Here is a 21,381-nt window from a genome sequence, read left to right as displayed (position 1 = left end):
ATCAACTGTGTGATGTCATCATGTCAATATGGACCAACATCTCTGAGGAATGTTTCCAGCACCTTGTTGAATCTGTGACACCAAGAATTAAAAAGGGGGTCCCACCTGGTACTAGCAGGGTGTACCTAATAAAGTGTATTATAAAACTGAACACTCTCTGAGAGACAGACGTCAAACACACACACACACACACACACACACACAAAACAGGAAACAGCACGTTGATTCTCTTATTTGTTCAAATTTATTAGATATTCTGTTATGTTCCATTGTCTAGACCTTCTGTCACAGCGTGAAGCCGTGAAAAAGAAAAAAAAAAAGGAACTATTGTTTTACATTCACTACTAATTCCCCTGAATGTTGCCTTATCAGAAAAGAGAAAATTGAATACATTGTGAATCTTTGTCTTTCAAAAACAAAACATTAAAGAAAAAAAAAAAAAACAGTAGATTTTGCAAGTGCTTATTCATGATTACAATAAAAGAAAAACAGTATTTTGGACTCCATCTGTTCCCTAAGCTTCTATCCCTCCCCTCACAGTCATACCCTGGCTGGCATCACTGGTAATGCTACAGAACTGTACATCACACAGCCTACTCTAGTCTACGGGCCGACTCCCGTCATCGTCAAACTCAGTCAGGCTTTTCACTCCTCAGGTTTTAGTCTGAGGTCCAGCTGACTCCAGTTTGACTCTGAGGGGAAGCCGCCCTCTGAGAAAGGATTTCCCTTCTTGTCTGATGCAGTTCAAGAGCTTCTCAAAAGCACTGATGTCCTGATCAAACACACAGAGACGAAAGAAAGGAAAGAAAAGGAAGTGTTGAGCATGCAGATCCAAATTTTGTTTTCGTAAATCTCCCCTCGCGTATCGATGATGTAACGGCTCCATGTCATGCCTGTACAGGTGTGAAACAAGGTCCTGCAGCTCAGAAACATCCTGCATAGTTTGACACATCTGTCTCCCGGCTGTACATTCATAAGCATGGATGAGGTACGGTTAAACAACACGTAGACAGTCTGCTCCACTTCACACACACATGCACGCACACACACACTGTCCACAGAGCTGACGTCAGCTGCTCTCACAACGTTAAAGTTAGCAGTGCTGAATGATAGACCTGACAGCGCCGAGTCGCTGCGAATATTCCATTCAAGTCAGTGTTTGTATGTACAGTTTGTCCATTTCTATAATTATAAAGTACACTTATAACTCTCTTTACAACCTGTCCACACACAGCACGCACAGATAGGTCACGACGAAACCTAAGAGACACTCACACCTCATCCGATACACAACCACAGCTGGGTAACTGCACTAAGCTACGTCATGATCGTAGAAAACACCACCTACAGCCCGACGGGATCTGCAGTACGCTCAAAATAAAGATGTGAGCTCTCGCTGTGATGAACTGCTCGACGCAGCGCAAAGACATAAAGTAGAGATGCAGGAGAGAGCAGGACGAGGACGCCACCTGTTCAGATCAAGGCTACGACAACCGTCTAAATGTTTTCGCCAGAGAGATTCATCCTTAACTAGACTGACCTCATACTTTGAGTTAAGGTAGATGAAAAGCTTTAAAAAAAGAACCACTATACACGCTGAAAATAAAAATTAAAACCACAACAAACATCGCAGATCTGCCTGGACCCATTTGCTCTGTCAGGTGAGAGGAAGCGGTAGTTTGAGGAGAATATAAAAAAGATTCATGCACGCAGCGACGCACAGACTCTCATCCTCATTTGTTTTAGTCTAAAAAAAAAAACAGAAGAAGAAGAGTGGAGGCTTGTGGGGGCGCTCCAGTTAAAGCCCTAGCTGAGGAGAAAGAACATGCAGCGACAGCATGAGGCAAGTTTGACGGGCCGGCGGTGGGGCGCGGGCGCCACGCACGGAGCCTCGATATTAAGCTTCTCCGTCTCCAGAGTGACAGTCCTTTAAGAGCGAAGGCAGTTGATAACACAAACGCAGATGCACACACTGACACACACACACACACACACACACACACACACACACTTGTATTGTACAGACTCTCTCTAATCAACACAAACAGTCCGCTTGAGCGCAGCTGCATTGCAGCGACATGCAATGACAGTTTTAGCGAGGAGTTGCTGTTGTCCACATGCACTTGTGACAGAGGAGGAGGAGGAGGAGGAGGAGGAGGAGGGCTGGTGTGCATGTCCAAATGTGTGCGGGGGGAAACGATAGCAGAGTTTATCCATCATGCATGAAATTTGCTTTGAACCCTAAACAGGCATCAGCCTCCAAATTAAACTATAAGAAGAAATTAAAACATCAGTTTTCGCGACCGACTGCCAGACAGAGGGGACAGCGAGACAAAGAGGGGACGAGATCTAGACACATTTATACCAGGACAAGAATATAGACGATACTGAGAGGAGAGACGAGGAGTAAAGTAGAGACAGACAGTTATAATACACAGGAAGGGGTGAGGGGGGGGTGAATGGTCCAATACCTGCTAAAGTCTGATACCAATTATTGTGGGAACCTGTTTACATAAAAACAACATTCTAATTAATTTAAAAGGCTTGACTTTCTGAGTCACGGTTTACACACCTGAATAAAAACAAAGCCCATTGTAATAATCAACTAACAATTACATATCAGGCAATTTACGTTCTGTGCAAAGAGTTTTTTTTTTCTTTTTATATGTATGCAAAACCATGTTTTTCTGTTGTGAACAGGAGGCTTGTGATTGGGGTAGAATCTGTACAGTACTGTTGAACCAATCTTGTCAAACCCCCCAATGAATCATGTGAGACAGGAAGAGAAGAGGTCGACGTCAGGGCCACTTCCTCATCGTGGTGGACGTGTCTCTGATGACATCATCATGACAGGGTTTGGTTGATTTGCCTCATTGCTCATGAGCAGCACTGGTGCCTCGAATCGGACCTTTATTACGCAGCTGGAGACGGAGAGAGAGAGAGAAGGTTGGTGTGTAAGTTTGGTGGTGAAGACTTCAGGAGGTGTTTAAAGGGACAGTGCAGAGTGGGGTTGTGTGAGGTACTTATCCATAGTCAGTGTGTTACCTACAGTAGATGGCGCTTGGCACACCCCCAGTTTGGAGAGGCAGACAGGAGTGCTGCCACAGAAAATAAGAAATGTACTGCTGTGGACGTGGGCAGCAGCAAACGTATTTTAGACAATATAAGTTCAAGTGTTGCAGTCAGACAGTCCTGTCCGACGGGGAACTGAAGCCGTTATCTAGGCTCTCTTTAAAGCCACCAGACTCCTCTGACAAAAACAGTTATTTCACTTCAGAGTACAGAAGCTGTTGGTCACTGCTGCCTCCACACTGGGGTGCTTCACACCTAACCTGTTTGGTTCGGTTAAAACAAACTCGGGTCAGTTTGCACGGTTAGTGCGGTTCGTTTAAGCTGGTGTGAGAGCTGTCAGTGGAACCCTGCTGCAGACAACACAACCAAACTGAGACTACTTGAAAAGTTGGGTCTCAGTCCACTTCCACACAGACTCTGGTGCTGTTAGTTTAGATCCACAGCAGGAACATGACAGCAGCTCACATTCCCACTGTCACAGCGTAAAGCACACACCTCCTCTCCTCTCCCAGAGTCCTCTGCTCTGTCACATCAGCGTATAAAAAAGAGCCTCCTGGTTGAATGGAGCTCTCCAGGATTTAGCCAAGTTTCAGTCAATCAAAGGACATTAAAGTTCCTGATTGGAAAGTGATGCAGCGCGAAGGTCATCCAGTTTATTATCCAACACCTGTACGATGGCTCACAGGATGTTAGACATTTACGTTTGAAAACCTCGACCTAGCTAGCTATCAGAAGTCAGCAGAAGAAGAGTTTACAGACTGGTGAGTTGATTTCCTCATCCTGATGATTGACCCGCAGCCACACGCCATCGCCATCCAAAGCCAACCAAAGCCAACCACAGAAAGCAGACTTGCAAAATAGACATAAGAGCCTAAATTTAGCACAAATTTGGCACAAATTTAGCAGAGCTAACAGAGAGGCAACTGGACACGTCTGCGCCTTTTCAAGCGGTCACAGTTCAGCTGTTTGGTCTGCACCAGGGTTCAACTCACAGCTTTTACACCGGCCCAAACGAACCATATTAACCACGTGTTAACAATAAAGACCAATGGTAGTGACAGCAGGAAAAGGAGTAAAAAAAGGGAGTGTACGGTAATGATTCGGGGCTTATTACTGTGAGATCGCTGTCACACTTTTTAATGGACTCAATGAACTGACGAAATACACAGTCATATCAAAGCACAGCAGTGCTAACATGTCTGACTCATTGATCAGGGAGAACACTCGCGCTGATGTGCACACGTGTTTGGTTACCAAATGATTAGCGTAAATAGGTTATATAGATGGCCTTATACTGATGAGTTATAAGATCACTGTCAGGATCAGCAGATGGATTTATAGGTGGTTTAGTTTTTGAAATAACACTTCAAATACGTCTGCTATAATTAAATCCTGTGGCTGGTTCATTTGCTTTCACATCTCAAGCGAACCGCACCTCAGTCTGTTTTCAGGTGGTCTCGGTTCGGTAGTTTGGCCTGCACCAGGGTTCAACTGACAGCTTTACCACCAGCAAAAATGAGCCGTACTAAACAGACAAACAGGTTGGGTGAAAGCACATTTAAAAGGTTAGTTCAGTTTCAGTAGATCAGCAATTCTGCAAAGTAAAGGAGTCTGGCAGTCTGATGTTAAGATAAAGCAGTGAAAATATTCTAAATGTAGTGTACACCTAAACTGATTTTAATTTTTGTAGGTGCCTAAAATAAACTTCCTGCTGCCCACGCCCACATCAGTACATTGCTGAGCTTCCGTGGTGGTACTCCTGCCTGCTTCTCCAAACTGGGGGCGCCCTGACCGCCACCTACTGCAGCAAGTACCTCATGAAACCCCACGTCAAAACATTTGATCTATCCCTTCACATTTACATCAGTTAGCAATAAGCCATGCACATGCAGAAGAATCAGCTAACTCCACAAACATCTCAGTGAGGTTCTCTTTACTCCCACGATCACAAAACATCAGGAGGAAAACAAACAGAGCACAGAGTGAAGCGTTGGAGACGAGCGATCGAGCTGCAAGAGAACATTACCATGAGAGTGAAGATGACAAACGTGAGTGGATGAAGATGATTTGAATGAAAACAGAAGATTAGAAACAGAAAGAAGACACGGGGCTGAAAAAACAAACTGGACAGATAACAAAAAAAGGAGGAGTGAGTTAAGACAGCAGCCTGAGAGCAGAATTAAGAAAAGGGTGGAGAATGATCCATGCAGCGCCACCATCACCACCACCACCCCTCCTGTGATGAGACTTACTCAGCCTGCCTCTAGTGTTTGACCTACAGCGACGGGCCTCTACTCGTCTGTTGCAGAGGTGCCTCGCACATCTCCCTTCTGACGCATCTGATGTGAAATTCAGGAGTAAAGGGTTAAATCAGGTAGATCAGGTGTGTAGAGTCGTCTCCGGCAGTCCGGTCCAAACAGAACAATTATCACTTGTACCATCATTTATCATTCACAGGAGAAAAAAAAAAACTTCTCTACTTTTAGGCCGAGTCCACACGTAGCTGTTTCTACGCATGTTGGCTGTTCACCCACACGCAAACTGCATTTTAGGTCACTGAAAACTAGGGACGCGCATGATTAAACGTCTGCCCGCTCGCTAGTCGGCACCAGAAATATTAGTCAGTTAAACAAATTAGTGTTTTATTCATGTACAAGGCGGCTTAACTGTCATGCAGCCTCCCACCACTAGCGGGTGCTACAGAGCCGTCAGACGGCAGTCCTCTCACAAAACCAGCGCGGTTTGGCAGCACTTTGATCTAGAAAATGAATTCAGCAGTAACAAATCTTTTTTGAGACGTTATATCATTAACAATAACTTTAACAGCAGCTTTTCCATCAGGCTTCTGATTGCCCAACATCATTTTCTATGCGTTGCTTCAGTGATATCGCTGCCTGTTGGTTTGCCGTGCTCTTGACAGCGCTTCAAAAGTGTTTTTGTGTTTTCATTTAGACGGAGACGGAAACCTGTTTTCAAAAATGCTGGCTTACGTGTGGACTGGGCCTCAAAGTATCTGTAAACATGAAACAGATTAAAACAACTCTACTGAATCCTGTGTTCAAAGTTAAGTATCTTTACAGCATTCCTTACATCCACCCAAACCAGGAAGAAGACATGACCGTCCAGTATGAGTCTGAGATGATAGCTGGTCAATTATTTACCTCCTCAAGCTCTTTTTGGGTCTCCTCTTCCATCCGCCTGATGTCCTCCATGGTCAAACCCACCCATCTGTCGATCCAGCAGAACAGCTGGCGGTGGAAGTTGGTGAAAATACGCTTTTCTTGCTGTGGAGAGATAAAAAGGTATAAATAAATTAAACTTACTGCTGCTGTGTACAACCAATAGGTGGGCTACAGACTAATAACTCAGGTGGGAGACTCTTGTTTCCTGCCTTCAGTCCATGTTGTAGACTTTGAATGTTTTTCTGGTTAAATATTTGCACCTGCTAAATGTTTCCTTTGCCACTGTCCCTCTCATCTCATCCCAAACTGAACTACAACTGCTCAGTTTAATTTTCTCTCCCTCCAGTTTTAAGAAACACTGAAAAGGCCACGTCTCCCTCTGCTGTCCAAAGCAGAAACAACACCTCACTGGCACATGACCTCCAATGGCAAAGACCTTGTAGATGAATAGATGTGCTGCTTTACCCTGTGGATGAAGTTTTCCACTTTGGTCTGCAGTCCCCACCATCTGAACTTGACAGTGACCAGTTTGTACGCACACATGTGAGGACAGTCTGTCTTCAGCTCGTTCTGTGAAGGCACAAAACACACATTAATCACCGGAGTGACAGGGGACAGACAACATGGGACAGGACAACATCATCTCTGCTTTCTGTTGCTGCGTCTGGTACCTTCCATTCAGGGCCGAGGGGTCCTCTGCCCGTCTTGACAGAGTGGAAAAGAGCAGGATCTTCTTCTGGTTTATAGTCCTGGCAGAGAACAAAAGGACGACACAACGTTAAGATCCTGAAAGAAAACAGACAGAACCTGAGTCACCTGTCCAACACAGCTGCTACTGTCGATGAGTCTGTGCTGAGGGGTCACAGTCAGAACGTTAAATGACCTCAGAGAAAAATCTAAGATTAAAATCGGACTTTTAAAATCCATGTAAACATGTTAGTCCGACTGAAATCATACTACATCAAATTTCTCGAACGCAGATAATGTGAGTGGAGTTGAATTCCTCCTGCATGTATACAGTCAATCAGACCCAAACTGGCCGAGGCGCTCTGAGCATGCTCCACAGTTTCCGCCCCGGGCTTTGACCCGGAAGTCCAATAGCATTAAATGTGTAAGAGAAGAAGAAGCCGGTAACAACATGGAGAAATCTACATCCAGAGCCGTGACTTTTTGGACGGACCAAATGTACAGAGCTGTAAAGTTGTCCACCATGGTAGCAGTTAGCTGCTAGCTAACCGTAGCTAACTTGTTTGTCCATTGTTTGGTCTGTGACGTAATAGGTCAACAGGAAAAAGGTCCAATACTAACAAGCTGAAAGGGGGCATATCTCCACCTATCGTAGAGGAGTCGCACATACTTGGCTCAATAAATGGATTCCCCTCCCGTGCTTGTATACTGGGACAAGGACAGTAGACCAGTTAAATGTCCTCGTCCAGCTGGAGCTGTAGCTCCACTTCACTGTGCATATAAACGCACTGAATGCAGTCCAGGAGCCTGTTGACACATATGTTATATGTCACAGTAGATGTCGACGTTACACTCGTCACACCTTATACTGGCGTTATTTGGTTCTGAGTAAAGAAATAAAGTCGGCATAATTAAAGGTCGTCAATGTGGCAGTATTGCAGGATCTCTGTGTAAAAAGGGCTGAAGAGAAAGAGCCAAAATATAGAAGCTTTCGTAGCTTATTAGCTGTGTTTCAGCATCTATATTAATTTAACCTTTTCTGCTCCATAAAAAGCTAATGGTTAGCAGACAGGACTGCACAGTACAAATATGTCCCTTCAATAAACTGTTCTGATTGTTGTCCCAACAGCAATCCATGGAGGCATGGAGCGATTTTTGTCCCCCTTCTTAAGAACTCTTTATTGAATGAAATGATGTTCAATCCTGAGAAAACAAAATGCCAGGGGCTGTACACACTCCAGCACAGAGCAAAGAGCTGGCTGGATGCTGTGTTTGTCCTCAGCTCGCCAGCTATCCTTGTGCATGTTAACGTACTGACTGAGTCCAAGAGGACGTTTGTGCTAAATGTGAAGAAATTCCCTCGAGGTGTTCTTGAGATATCTTGTTCACAAGAATGAGACTAACAAACCCAAAACATAATGCCTCAGGCCGTGGGTATCGCCGGCACGCTTACATTTCATCTACTATTACTCTCCCTCATTTAGAAATCCTTAGTATATGACCTTGAACTTGCAACTATTGAAAAATATATTCTCGTGTGTGTGACTTGGAAGCCTCACACTTATGTAAGCACATACTAGAGCATGATTGGCTGGCCACAAAATCACGTTCATACATCCATGTCTTAGACTCAGAGTCAAGATGAGCACAGAGGAACTTTCTGTCTTCAGCAGATGAATGCAAAAAAAACTGCACATGAATCATTCTGCACAGTGAAACTCAAACATCAAGGTCAACGAGCAAGACGAAAAACAGAGAGGGACTCTAAGCGTTCAGATATCCTCCTACTGATCAGGATGAATAAACCATTTTAAATGTTGTTTGATCATCTGAAAGAACTAAGACAAAACAACACTGTCACAAAGCTGAAAACAGGAGCTGTTTTTCTTGGCTCGTGGTAATTAATTCCATGTGACTGTTTAGTCAGACTGCACCCTTCCAGGCCGTGTTCAGACTCCCGTCCAGGAACACTGAATCAGCAACCACAAGATAGTATTTTTACTACAACCCCCAAATCCCACCGCTGAGCTCAAGGCTCACTGTGCTGTTTTAATCCATTGGGTGTGCTGGGGAAGAGCGCTGAATACCTGGAGCAGATGGACATTCAGATTAAGCCTGGGCCTCAACGCTGATCCACTTAAGTCATTATTGAACAGGAGCTGGTGTAAGAAACGCTGTGACCCACCTGGATGAAAATGGCTTAATGCCTCCTTTAAGATTTTAAACCACGGGCGACATGATGGTTTAGGTATTAAGTGACTGACAGGCGCCCACGACTGGACTGGTAAGAGGGTTTAACGGGTAACTTTGGTGTTTTTCAACCTGGACCCTATTTTACCCTGCTCTTGTGCTGAAGTGATTAATGGGAACAATAATTTTTTAAATTGGTGCAGTATTGAGTGAGACCACTGCAGCAAGCAGCCGCAAAACAGGCTGCAATGTAACCTCTTGGGGCATTTGTGCATCATCATTTTACGACCACTAAAAGTCTTTGTTTTTGTCACTGACAGGCTCACATTGTTATTCTAAGTGTCTGACAACATTATGAAAGGATCCCTACAGAGATAGAGCTTTGTGTTAAAGAGTAAGATCTGTTGTGTTTAACCAGAAACAGCCCTGAAATCACCGTCACCAAACCCACCAGCCTCCATTTAAATAAACAGTCATATTAGTGTGTATAGAGGCAGCATGTTGTCACATTTAACTGGGTGTGTTAAGGGTTAATTTCAACCAAACCAGAGCTGGCGATTGTTGGAACAGCTGAGAGATGAACCAAGATGGTTTCTGTGAGTTTTACTTGGTTTCTGTCGACTTTGAATGAAGTGTGTTGAATGATGATAAAATGACTGTTTATTTAAATGGAGTCTGGTGGGTTTGGTGACGGTGATTTCAGGGCTGTCTTTCTCTTTAAAAAAAGGTCTAGTGGTAACTCTGTGTTGTCAAAAACTTATAACAGTCTGAGCCTGTCAGTGGCAAAAAAAAACACTGTTAATGGATGAAACTTGGCGATGGGAACATGCCCTGAGTTGTTACACTGCAGCCTGTTTTGCTGCTGCCGTCTGCAGCCCTTTCACTCAATACAGGAACGATACTCTTGTCAGTTCCTTTGGGTTTTTTTAAATTAAGAGCAGAACTAACAATGCTTCATTTTCTGTGTATGTAACTACAAAATATAAGCCCCTTTTACACTGCCAGATTTCCCGTGAATGTTGGGCTGTTTTGCCGGCAAGCTGCGAGCGTTTAGACACACAGAGCCGGATTGGCGAGTTGATCCGAGGTGCCCAATTCTCCACCTCGTAGGGTAGACATATTGGTGGAACCCTTTTAGTTTAAACAGACCGAGGTGGCCTTCCACAATGGGAGGGGCTGTTGATGACCTGTGGGAGGAGCTGTTGATGACGCCACACGTGCGAGCCACTGGCAGTGGATAAACAGGAAACAGCTGATAGCAGGAATTAGCGAGCAGCTAGNTGTATAAACAAAAGTAGGTAGGCGGCATTTTGCTGCACTCCCCGATTTTGTTTTTATACTGCCAATGCTGAAAAAAGACTGATTGGGCTTTCCTGCAAATTTACACAGTTCCTGTTTAAAAAGGGCTACAAATTAACATTCTGCAACAGCATTATTTGGAATTCAATTTTATCTATAAAGCCCAATATCACAAATCATAATTTGCCTCAGAGGCTTTTCAGCATACGACATACTTGGTCCTTGGACCCACACAGCAGATAAGGAAAAACAAAAAAAGATTTAAAAAAAAAAAAGGAAGGAGAGAGAAATGGAGTTGATGAGATAAAAACTACACGAGATAACATTTACGTCATTAAAATAAACAAGAAATATATCTGAATTTCTCCAATATGGGTTGCAGAACCGTTAACCTCAGAGCTTATCAATAATTTGGCCCCAGGGCCCGTTTAATAACTGGTTTTGGTACCCGGTTTAACTGTAATACGAGATCGTTTGTTGCCAGCCAGCTGCCATTGTGTCAAATGGACAAGTTTGCCTTACGTCACCTACAGCAGGAGTGTTAACTGGTGCTGTGCAGTTCAACCTGGTAGCTGTAGGCTTTCTATCTCTTAAACCAGAGAGAATGCAACAGTCCCTTTTCTCAGATTTTTAAAGTATTAGTGTCTTTCTGCTGCATAGACAGTCCAGTTTTACAGAAAGACCGTCTTTCCAGTAGTGAAATACTTTTTAACTCAGTATAAGACTTCATCTGTTTCCTATCCCAATGAATCCCACATCAAATCACATGTGGCTGATGAACTGAAATTGAACTGATAAACACAGTCCAACTGGATTCTCATGCTGTTTCCGCCGTACAACTCCACGTTAGAAAAAGTGTCTTCTAAGCTGAATGGGCACAGATGATGACGTCATATACAAAGATAAATGAATGGATAATGCACACCCTGGAGCTGCCCCATAGGCAGTGAATAATGAACCAGCTGCTGGGACACTGTGACACCAGTAACCAGCGTTTGACTGGGATACAGGCACATGTTGAGATTCACAGCGAGAAAGCTGAAGGGACACTTTCTGCAAAGTTTCTGCAACACATGAGAGACATTCACTGATGAAGTGTCAGTGGGTATTCATGCACGTCTTAATGGTCTGATTTCAGCTGACGGAGAGACAGCTGTCTCAATAAGTGGATGTGGAACATGATTAATTATGGATTTGGTTTTTACTGAGAGCAGAACGTGAAGGCAACAGGAAACTCAGGGGAGACAGTGAGTGGGGTGATGCGCAACAAACATCTACGTGCTGTACTGAGCAGCCAGATGATCCTATGCATTAACGACAATTTAAGAGAAGATGTGCGGTTGCTGTACGTATTTTTTTTTATCTACTATAAAGGCCACACCAGTGTACATCTCTCCTCTCTCACTCTGCACAAAGTTCTCCATCAACACTCAGAGAGACACAGAGCTGCTCCTCTGTTTAATCCGTCTGGTCATTAGTCTACAGACATCGGTCTGTATGTTACACGAGCTATGATCATAGCGCGTCGCCGTTCTTCTTGGTAGTTGTAGTCTACTGTGTGACACCAGCTATGTTTCCATCCAAAAGTGATTTGAATCATTGGGAAATGCGCATTAAAAGAAATTTAAATCCTGTGTGTTTCCATTAAATGTACGGACTTTGGTGAAAACTACGAACTTGCGTGAGTTTTCCGCAGAACCGGAAACAAAACAAGTCTCGCATTCTTCTTCTACGTTTTCTGGCGGTTGGCAACCAGCTTGTAAATGCATTACCGCCTTCCCGACCTGGAGTGTGGATATCACCATGGAGAGAGGTGCGCTACGTCACACTTAATTCGAACATAACTGTTTCCATCCCCCGTTTTTAAATCAACCNATTCTTCTTCTACGTTTTCTGGCGGTTGGCAACCAGCTTGTAAATGCATTACCGCCTTCCCGACCTGGAGTGTGGATATCACCATGGAGAGAGGTGCGCTACGTCACACTTAATTCGAACATAACTGTTTCCATCCCCCGTTTTGTAAATCAACCAAAACCCGGCTAAAGCGAGCCTATTTTAGTTTGTGCGAATCAGGGGATTTTAATTTGAATTTTGGCGTTTCCATCATAACTTTCCGATGTGATACTTTTAGATGCGCATCTAAACAGGCTGATGGAAACATGGCTAAGTGAGACAGCGCCTGGATGCAGGTGACAGATGTCTTCATACACAAGACAAGTATAACGAGGACAAAGTGTCTCTGTCTCCGTCCCTCCCTCGGCCTCTCTGTTGATGCTCTGTGCAGCAATAAGATTCAAATATTTAAATCATTTTCCAGCTCTAGATTCATTTGAAAGGTCGACAGACGGAAAACAACTTTTTAACTCCGCCCACAAAGATTTTTAATGTTTCAAGCCTACCTGATCCTTTTATAGTCATGTTATAGTTTAGTGTGGTGAGCTGCAAACCCTTAAACCTCTGTAGCTCCAGAGCTGTGTGCACAAAGTTAACGTACAGCCCTGATATTTGGGGAAAAAATCCCTGTCTTTGCATTTTATTTTGATCCCAGTCTGTCTTTATAAAACTATGTATGACGTCTCAAATGTAGCTTTGACTTGTAACTTAACATGAAGCCCATTTCGCAGAAAATACCGAAATATATATGTATTGAGTATCGCCAGTCAGCCTGAAAATACAGAGATATGAATTTTAGTCCACCTCGGCCGTTCCTGCTCACACTCTTGTCAAAGAGTCGAACATTTTTTGTTGTTCAGCAAAAACAGCAAACACAGGAGCTCTTCTTGCTGTCGTGAGGTCGCCATTTTCTTTCCTACTGTGCATGCTTCTTCTTCTTCTTTTTTTTAAAGATACTTTTTAGGGCTTTTTAAAAACTATAATTAACAAGATAGTTATTTTAGTGTGAGGAGGGGACAGAGACAGAGAGGGGAGATGACATGCAGCACAGGGTCGTAGGTTGGACTCGAACCCGCAGCCACTGCAGCAAGGACAAAGCCTTTGTACACAGGCTGCCTGCTCTTCCATGTGAGTAAATGGACGCGCCACTGTGCACACTTCTTCTGCTTCTACTTGATTCGTATGGCAGTTAGCAGTCAATGCCACCAACTGAAATGGAGTGTGGATCAGTGAGTGTGGATCAGTAAATGTGCAAGCATGATGCCAGACCCTCAATCAAGGTTCCCGACATCAAATCTACAGACTTTTCAAGGACTTTCCAGGCTCATGTCCTTCAGAAGGACGGACCCAACGCAGCACAGAGTTCCTCCAGCTTTAGGCACGTGAGATTTAAGGCTTTTTAATGCCACTCAGAATGAAAATTATTTCACAAAACTAGTGAATTATTTTCTGATGTGCATAATTAAAAACTATTTTTCTTCTGACCATTGTTAAACACAGGAACACGACCCATCGTAAACATCTGCTCAGAGCTGGTGTTGATTACATGAATGTTTTACAGCTCCATGATTCACACAGTTTGTGATCGTGTGACTAATAAAAAGCTGTATGAAGATGTATGAAGGCAAATACACGTAGGAAACCATCAGAGAAGAGATGCTGACCAATGTTTGTTAACTCTGTAATCTTATGTAAAAAGTGAGTGAACAAACAACCGCCAGTCCTCATCTTCACATAAACTTCCAGGCCAACTTAAAGCGTTTTACTGTGAGTAAAATAATTCATAGACTTCAGTGAGGCTTTATGGACCATGGCAAAGAATCAATAAAATGGCTGCATGGATTCTTTGACACTCTGAGTCAACCTGTCTGACCACGCTCCTCCTCAGGGTGGAGACATCCTGCTGTAAATATGTTTTCATCAGGCTGTGGTGTCTGGTCATTCATGTTCAGAAAGGAGCAACTCACCCCAGGGGCCACTTCTTCTTTGTTTGAAATATCTATGGGAGACACCTCCACAGTCCTCCATGTCTGCTCGTCCAGGTCATGGACCTGACACACACACACACANACACACACACACACACACACACACACACACACACACACACACACACACACACACACACACACACACACACAGAGGAGCAGGTAAACCTCAGCTCAGCAGACAGGTAACACAGAGACACTTTATTCAAATCTGTCCTGAGTGTAAATCAAATGAGATTCAAATTAAAATCCTCACAGGTGATCTGGATCTTGGATCTTTGTCTCTTGAACATGCATCAACATATTAAGGTGTTTTTTTGTTTCTAATTAAAGGGGTACTCCACCTGTTTCACACTGGGGCTTTTTTATTAAGTCTGTGAGAACAATATATGGAGGCCTGTAGGAGATTATATTAAAATGATAATGTTAACCTGAAAATTAACATTTAATTCCACAACAGCATTTTAATTTCCACATGTGAATGTTTATAAAACAAAAATGCAATAATCCAATTTGCATTTCCTTTTTCACATACAGACGTTCTTTGATTTATTAAAATGAAAATAATGACATTGTTTGACATTTAACTGTCAAAGTTGTACCCCGCTGTCTGGTGCACAAAATTTTAAAGTTATTTAAAATTTGATTTGTTAAGATAATTACTTAAAGGAACATCCTTAACTTTTTATTTATTAAGCTTTCTTTTTTCTCCACTGTGTTCTCTTCAATGTCCAGATATTGCAGTGTAACGTGCAATGTGTGAAGCCAAACTGCTGCAAGCATTTTATTTACTCTTTTTATCTATCTATTATTTTATTTCAGTCTCTATGGTTTTGTTGTAGCCCCATTTTCACAGCCATCCCTTGGAAATGGACAGAATTAGAACCTTATTTTTTTATATGTGGGTATAGGTTTTTTTTAATTTATTTTTATTTATGTATTTGTTTTTATTTATCTACTTATTTATTTTTGTCATTTTTCTTTATCTCTCTCCCTCTCTCAGTGTGTTAACTGATCCGCATTGACACAGGATATGTTAAAACTGCATTTCGAAAATAAAAAGGAAAGTTAAAAAAAATTTGAAAAGTAAAATGAAATAAAAATACAGTGGACAATACTTAAATGTTAATTTAAATTTGAAAATTAAAATACAACATAAAATCTATCTAACGTGTGTACAAAGATTTTTAACTCACAAAATTAAAATGCAATTGTGATTTAACTTTTTCAATGGGAAAATAAAACTGCAAATTGGATTACTTTTCATCTTCATTTTATTTTTTTTACTCAAACAAACACATATTTGAAAATTAAATTGAAAATGCAACTTGTTAACAATTTGAAAATGATGATTTGACATTTGACGTTTCATTTTCAAAGACTTAAATTCCTGTACGGTGGAAACTATTCAAATGTTAATTTAAATTTGAGAATTAAAATGCAACATTAAAATATACTTTTATCTTTAATTTGTGCAATGATTTAAACTCAAATAAAAAATTATTATTATTTTTTTTTTTTTACTCAAATATATAGCTATTTGCGATTTTGGAATTACGTTTTTATTTTCAAGTTAACATGATCGTTTTAATAAAGTCGCCTTTGTGCTTCCATAATAATAAATATCTCTGCTTGGTCTTGGAGACTTCAAATTGATAGCATTAAACCTGCATTATAAACTGGGGACGTGTAGTTTGTATCAAACAGGGAGGGTCTAATGAAAAGCGCTCTCACATTGCATTATGGGAAATGTAGGATGCAGTGTTAATACTGGAGTCTAAGTGTGAGGATATCTCGGCCTCTGCTGCTTCAATATTGACCGTTCTTTTTTTGTTCCTCTTTGACACCAACACGCCTCCACACTGCGTCCTCTGCTCACTTACATTTTCTATTGTTCCCATGTCAGGTTTGTGCCACGTCTCGATCTTTATCATAAAGTCGTCCTTCATGTACTCATTCTGAAAGGCAGGAGAAAACACACAATAACAATTAACATTTGGCCTTTAGTTTTTAAAGTCTTAAAAAGGTGACAACACTGCAGAGCTGAATAAAGTGCAGCTGATCTCAGCCGACACAAACGGCACAGAGAACACCATGAATGGAAGAGATGTGTACATAAACCCTGCAGCTAAATCCAATTAACCAATCAGATGTTTCTACTGAAACAACACAAGTGATGCTGCACTGCTCAGCTCTCATCTATTTTAAGATCCTCGCGGCAGCAGTCGGCTTGCAGGTAACGTTTAACAATACTAGGCTGTGAAAAAATACTATCAAAAGACACATAGTGATCTCACACAGTTGTATCTGTGTATTATTGTGAGTAATTAAAAGTAAAGGCCCAGTCTCACCAGTATCTAACACAGCAAAATTTAAGTGCAATTCAATTTGTTTCTATGATCAGTTATTTCCACTCACAGGCATCAAATTTAAATGAACTGAACTTTGAAATGTAAATATGCACCCTTGACAAAAAGCAAGCTGTCTTGACAGACCCGACCTTTGAGGAAACAGAAGCCCCTTTTACACAGTCTGTTCAAGCTGGGAATGTTGCGCCGTTATTCCGCCTCACTGTTCTGTATAGAACGTACAATCACGGAATTAAGGGATAGAGTTGTTTTGCCTTTAAGCCGGCAGCGGAGGTCATAACAGAGCTGAGTCCCAGCTGTGTAAAAAGCATAGGCCACAGGAGGGAGACGAGTGCAACGCTTTGGCGACGTGTTGTGTGCACAACCCACTGCCGAGAGATTTAAAAAGCAACTTATAGCAGTTAGCAGCTAACTCAAAAAGAAGAACAGCACCCAAAAATATCTACAGATTGGGGAGACAATCAGTACGTTTACATGATTTTAGAGTCCGACTAAAACCGGACTTTTAAAATCCATGTAAACATGTTAGTCCGACTGAAATCATACTAAATCTAATTTCTCAAAGTCAGACTAACACACCCAGATCATGTGACTGGCCGAGGCGCTCTGAGCATGCTCCACAGTTTCCGCCCCGGGCTTTGACCCTGAAGTCCAATAGCATTAAATGTGTAAGAGAAGAAGAAGCCGGTAACAACATGGAGAAATCTACATCCAGAGCTGTGACTTTTTGGACGGACCAAATGTACAGAGCTGTAAAGTTGTCCACCATGGTAGCAGTTAGCAGCTAGCTAACCGTAGCTAACTTGTTTGTCCATTGTTTGGTCTGTGACGTAATAGGTCAACAGGAAAAAGGTCCAATACTAACAAGCTGAAAGGGGGCATATCTCCACCTATCGTAGAGGAGTCGCACATACTTGGCTCAATAAATGGATTCCCCTCCCGTGCTTGTATACTGGGACAAGGACAGTAGACCAGTTAGATGGTCCAGCTGAGTTATGGAGGACTCTTTATTGAATGAAATGATATTCAATCCTGAGAAAACAAAATGCCAAAGGCTGTACACCATCCAGCACAGAGAAAAGAGCTGGCTGGATGTCGTGTTTGTCATCAGCTCGCCAGCTATCCTTGCGAGTAGTTACTACATCATCAAGCTCCAAACACTCAAAGACATACAGATACATTTTGCTGTTTCACTGAGTGGTGTGACCAGGTCTTAGAAAACACGTAAGAAATTTGACAACTCACCGTCACAACTGCAGGAGAAGGGGGAAGAAGAGAGAAAAAGCATTAGCATAAAAGTCAGGATGACATTTATCATCTTTGACAAACAAAAAACAACATTTAGAAAAGTGCATACATGTGTTAGATAGATAAAATATCTATTTAAATGAAGCCAAGATCACATGCAGCTATGACCTTTTCATTTCATCATATCATGCAAGATTTGTAGTGAACTCTTCAGCATGAACTTACTTGTGCGACAGTACGGGTAGGCGTTCCAAGCCTTTTCGTGAAAAACTAATGCTCCCTCTGGTGCAATCATCTTCACATAACCTGGGACTTTACTGCAGTGGGAGAAAAGAAGAAGTCAGACAATCAAACACATGGTCCTTTATAAATAAAACACCCAGAGGTCAGGCGTGTGCCATTTTGTGGTGCCTAGTTAAAGATAAAAATTACATCTTCAGAGCTAAATCAAAACTAGGGCTGCTCCGGACTAAGGATTTTCCTAGTGGACCAACAGTCCTCATCATAGTCCATCAGTGGACTAGTCTCCTGCATGTTTCTGATATGAATGTAATGATTAAATGATGTATTTTGGTGGTTTGAGTTGAAGGTGTGAGAAAGAATAGTATCAGTAACATTGTTAACACTGTGCTACATTACAGAGAAATACAAAACCGTACTAATGAACCTTCATTAATATAGGCCTATATTTTATCTACAAGTGCACGTCACACACTGAGCGAGCCGCCTGTTAATGACGCTGTGGGCTAATGGGCATGTAGCTACTTCCATGTTTCAGATGATACGTCATGTTTGTAGTCGACCAATGAAGATGAGTTTACATATCACCTTGGGTTCGTCCTTCACCTTCTCAAAATGATCCCACACTTTGGATTTCCTGCCCGACATGTTATTACCTAGCCTGTGGAATAACCGCAGGTACCAGCCCTGGAGATTAACCTGACTCCTGTCTGACTGCTGAGCGTGGACACTTCCTGTGTCTGTCCTTTCAAAGTAAAGTCACACATGCTCCAGTCATATAGGTTTGGATTTATTCTGACAAGATAGTTTCATGTTTTGTTCTTTTTCTGCGACTAAGCGACCAATAAAATCTTGCCGACTAATGACCTTTGTGGTCGACTAACATTTAGTAACTATTAGAGGGCAGCGCTCATCAAAACCTTTTACCAAACCTATGATTCTGCTTGTAATGACGTCTCCTTTTCGTTGATCTCTTGCCAAAACAACTCAGAACAACCTCTTCCTGCTGTATCAAAGAACCAGTCACACAATACAAAGAAAGGGTGGACAAAAGAGGAAACACCTGACAGGGACTCAGATGACTTCAGACAAGCTCCAGTTGTCTTTGTACTGCTTTGTAGAAACTCTGCATGTAGCTGAGATATTAAACCTCTGATTAAAGAGGAGGGCCTCAAATTATCTGAGGTAAGAAGTGGGAATCTACTTTGCAACAAGTGCCTTATTGTCCCATAATAATGAACGCAACCTCAAGGTTAGTGAGGCCTTGAATGGCGTCTGACTTCATAAAGCTACTCCTGAATTAGTCATCACTTTGAAATATGGAGAGCATCATGCAGGAATATACTGAAAGGTAAAAAATGGCTTCTTATTTTTGCATACAGAGTAGTCTTCACCACCTTATGTCTCCCCTCAGATCGCTGCCAAAACAGCTCTACCGTCAGATTTAACAGCTGGCAGCAGGCGCTGTCTGTTGCCTGAGATCCAAACAAACACGTCCAGATGGAGGAAAAAAAAATTCAGATCATGTTTCTGTTGCCAGCGCTCCAGGTTTTATGTGCCTTACCTACTTAGGTTACGTGTCCGGGGTGTTGGCAGAAAGGTGCTAACAATGCCATAAATGCCTGCTTTGTGACGCTGGTTATTTATAAAAATAATTGTGGGTGCCAGTTTGTGACTGACACAAAGGTGCTGCCTCAATTCTGTGGTTTGAGACAGCAGATGCTCTCCTGTCTCTTCATCCCCATCACTGAGCTTTGAATTGCCTCCACTATCCGGCGTATGTTTCTTTACACCTCACAAATTCTCCCTGACAGTATCCAGCTCGTGTTGTCCACCCTTGACGGTCTGATGCGTTTCAAAGACTTGCCTCTTTAGATGGTATATTTTATGTGTGTATTGTCCCTTCTCGCCGTCCTTCTCGTAAGGTTCATTCTTCAGCACCTCGATGCCTTCTCCTCCTCCTGTCTCATTCTTGCTGGCCTCAGCCACAGAGAACAGCTGCCCTACTTGATACTGTGAGACATTGGAAGAGAGAAGACGACACAGAGTGAATACACAGCCTCAAACTACGGGGACAAATCCTGTCATTATTTGTTGGAGCAGGCAAAGAGTGAAAGACTGAGCAGGTCCCTGAAGCCGAGGCAGGTGCTTCAAGGATGCAGCACGAACACCTACTAGCTGCTGCACAGGAGATTCCTCCACTGTATTTAAGGCTACTCAGAAAGCCCAGACTTCTATTTTTAAACATGTCTCACAGAGTATATACTGTATTTAAAACAGTTATGTAAGAGTGTGTGATCACGAGCCTCCAAATTGTGGTGTTTTGGTGTTTAATTGTCCCTTGATGAAGTATTTCTGGATCCATTAAGATGGCAGTGAGTTGTAAACTCAAATTAAGGCTTTAAAATATCCTTTTATTTCCCTGCAGCTGACCTTACAGGAACTACATCCATCATTCTCTACAGTCTATAAGAATGACATCCTAACTGGTTTTCATAATAAACTTTAAACCCCTGATAAGGAATGTGCTGATGCTTTCTTATGGAGGACCAAAAATGACTTAAGATAAATCAACAAATAAATACAGAAATACAGAAATAAATAAAAAGAGAAAATAATACAGGAATAATAAATAAGGAAATAGATATATAAATAAATACTGAATAAATAAATAAATAAATAAATAAATCCAGAAATAAATAAATGTAGGAACAAATAAATAAATACATAATTGAATGCTGAAATAAATCCAGAAATAAATGTTTAAATAAATATAGGAATAAACAGCTGAATAAATATAGGAATAAATAAATAATTGCAATGATAAATGCTAAAATAAATACAAAAATAAATGTCTAAATAAATATAGGAATAAATAAATAAATGCAGAAATATATGCTAAAATAAATACAGAAATAAATGTCTAAATAAATATAGAAATAGTTATCTGAATAAATATAGGAATAAATAAATAAATAAATACAGAAATAAATGTCTAAATAAATACAGAAATAAATAAATAAATGCAGAAATATATGCTAAAATAAATACAGAAATAAATGTCTAAATAAATATATAAATAATTATCTGAATAAATATAGGAATAAATAAATAAATGCAGAAATATATGCTAAAATAAATACAGAAATAAATGTCTAAATAAATATAGAAATAAAATATAAATACAGAAATAAATGCTGAAATAAATACAAA

At 41.5% G+C, this 21,381-nt stretch overlaps 1 protein-coding gene across 1 annotated transcript in view; it reads right to left on the bottom strand.

Moving 5' to 3' along the window:
• Positions 1-225: 225 nt before the first annotated feature.
• The window catches only part of pitpnb (phosphatidylinositol transfer protein, beta), a 35,941-nt gene continuing 14,785 nt past the window's right edge, over positions 226-21,381 (bottom strand). Inside the window, exons 3-12 of the mRNA XM_050053922.1 lie at positions 20,036-20,181; positions 18,154-18,245; positions 17,926-17,933; positions 16,195-16,269; positions 14,291-14,374; positions 6,926-7,003; positions 6,720-6,824; positions 6,234-6,356; positions 5,325-5,411; positions 226-2,921 (exon numbers count right to left, since the gene is read on the bottom strand). Coding sequence (XP_049909879.1) covers positions 5,364-5,411; positions 6,234-6,356; positions 6,720-6,824; positions 6,926-7,003; positions 14,291-14,374; positions 16,195-16,269; positions 17,926-17,933; positions 18,154-18,245; positions 20,036-20,181 — 759 coding nt within the window. The 3' untranslated portion in view covers positions 226-2,921; positions 5,325-5,363. The remainder of the gene's footprint in view (positions 2,922-5,324; positions 5,412-6,233; positions 6,357-6,719; positions 6,825-6,925; positions 7,004-14,290; positions 14,375-16,194; positions 16,270-17,925; positions 17,934-18,153; positions 18,246-20,035; positions 20,182-21,381) is intronic.

The sequence above is a fragment of the Epinephelus moara genome, chromosome 9 (assembly GCF_006386435.1).
Source record: "Epinephelus moara isolate mb chromosome 9, YSFRI_EMoa_1.0, whole genome shotgun sequence".
Taxonomy (NCBI): Eukaryota; Metazoa; Chordata; class Actinopteri; order Perciformes; family Serranidae; genus Epinephelus; species Epinephelus moara.
Note: the sequence above shows the minus strand (reverse complement) of the source record. Positions and strands in the feature narration are given on the sequence as shown.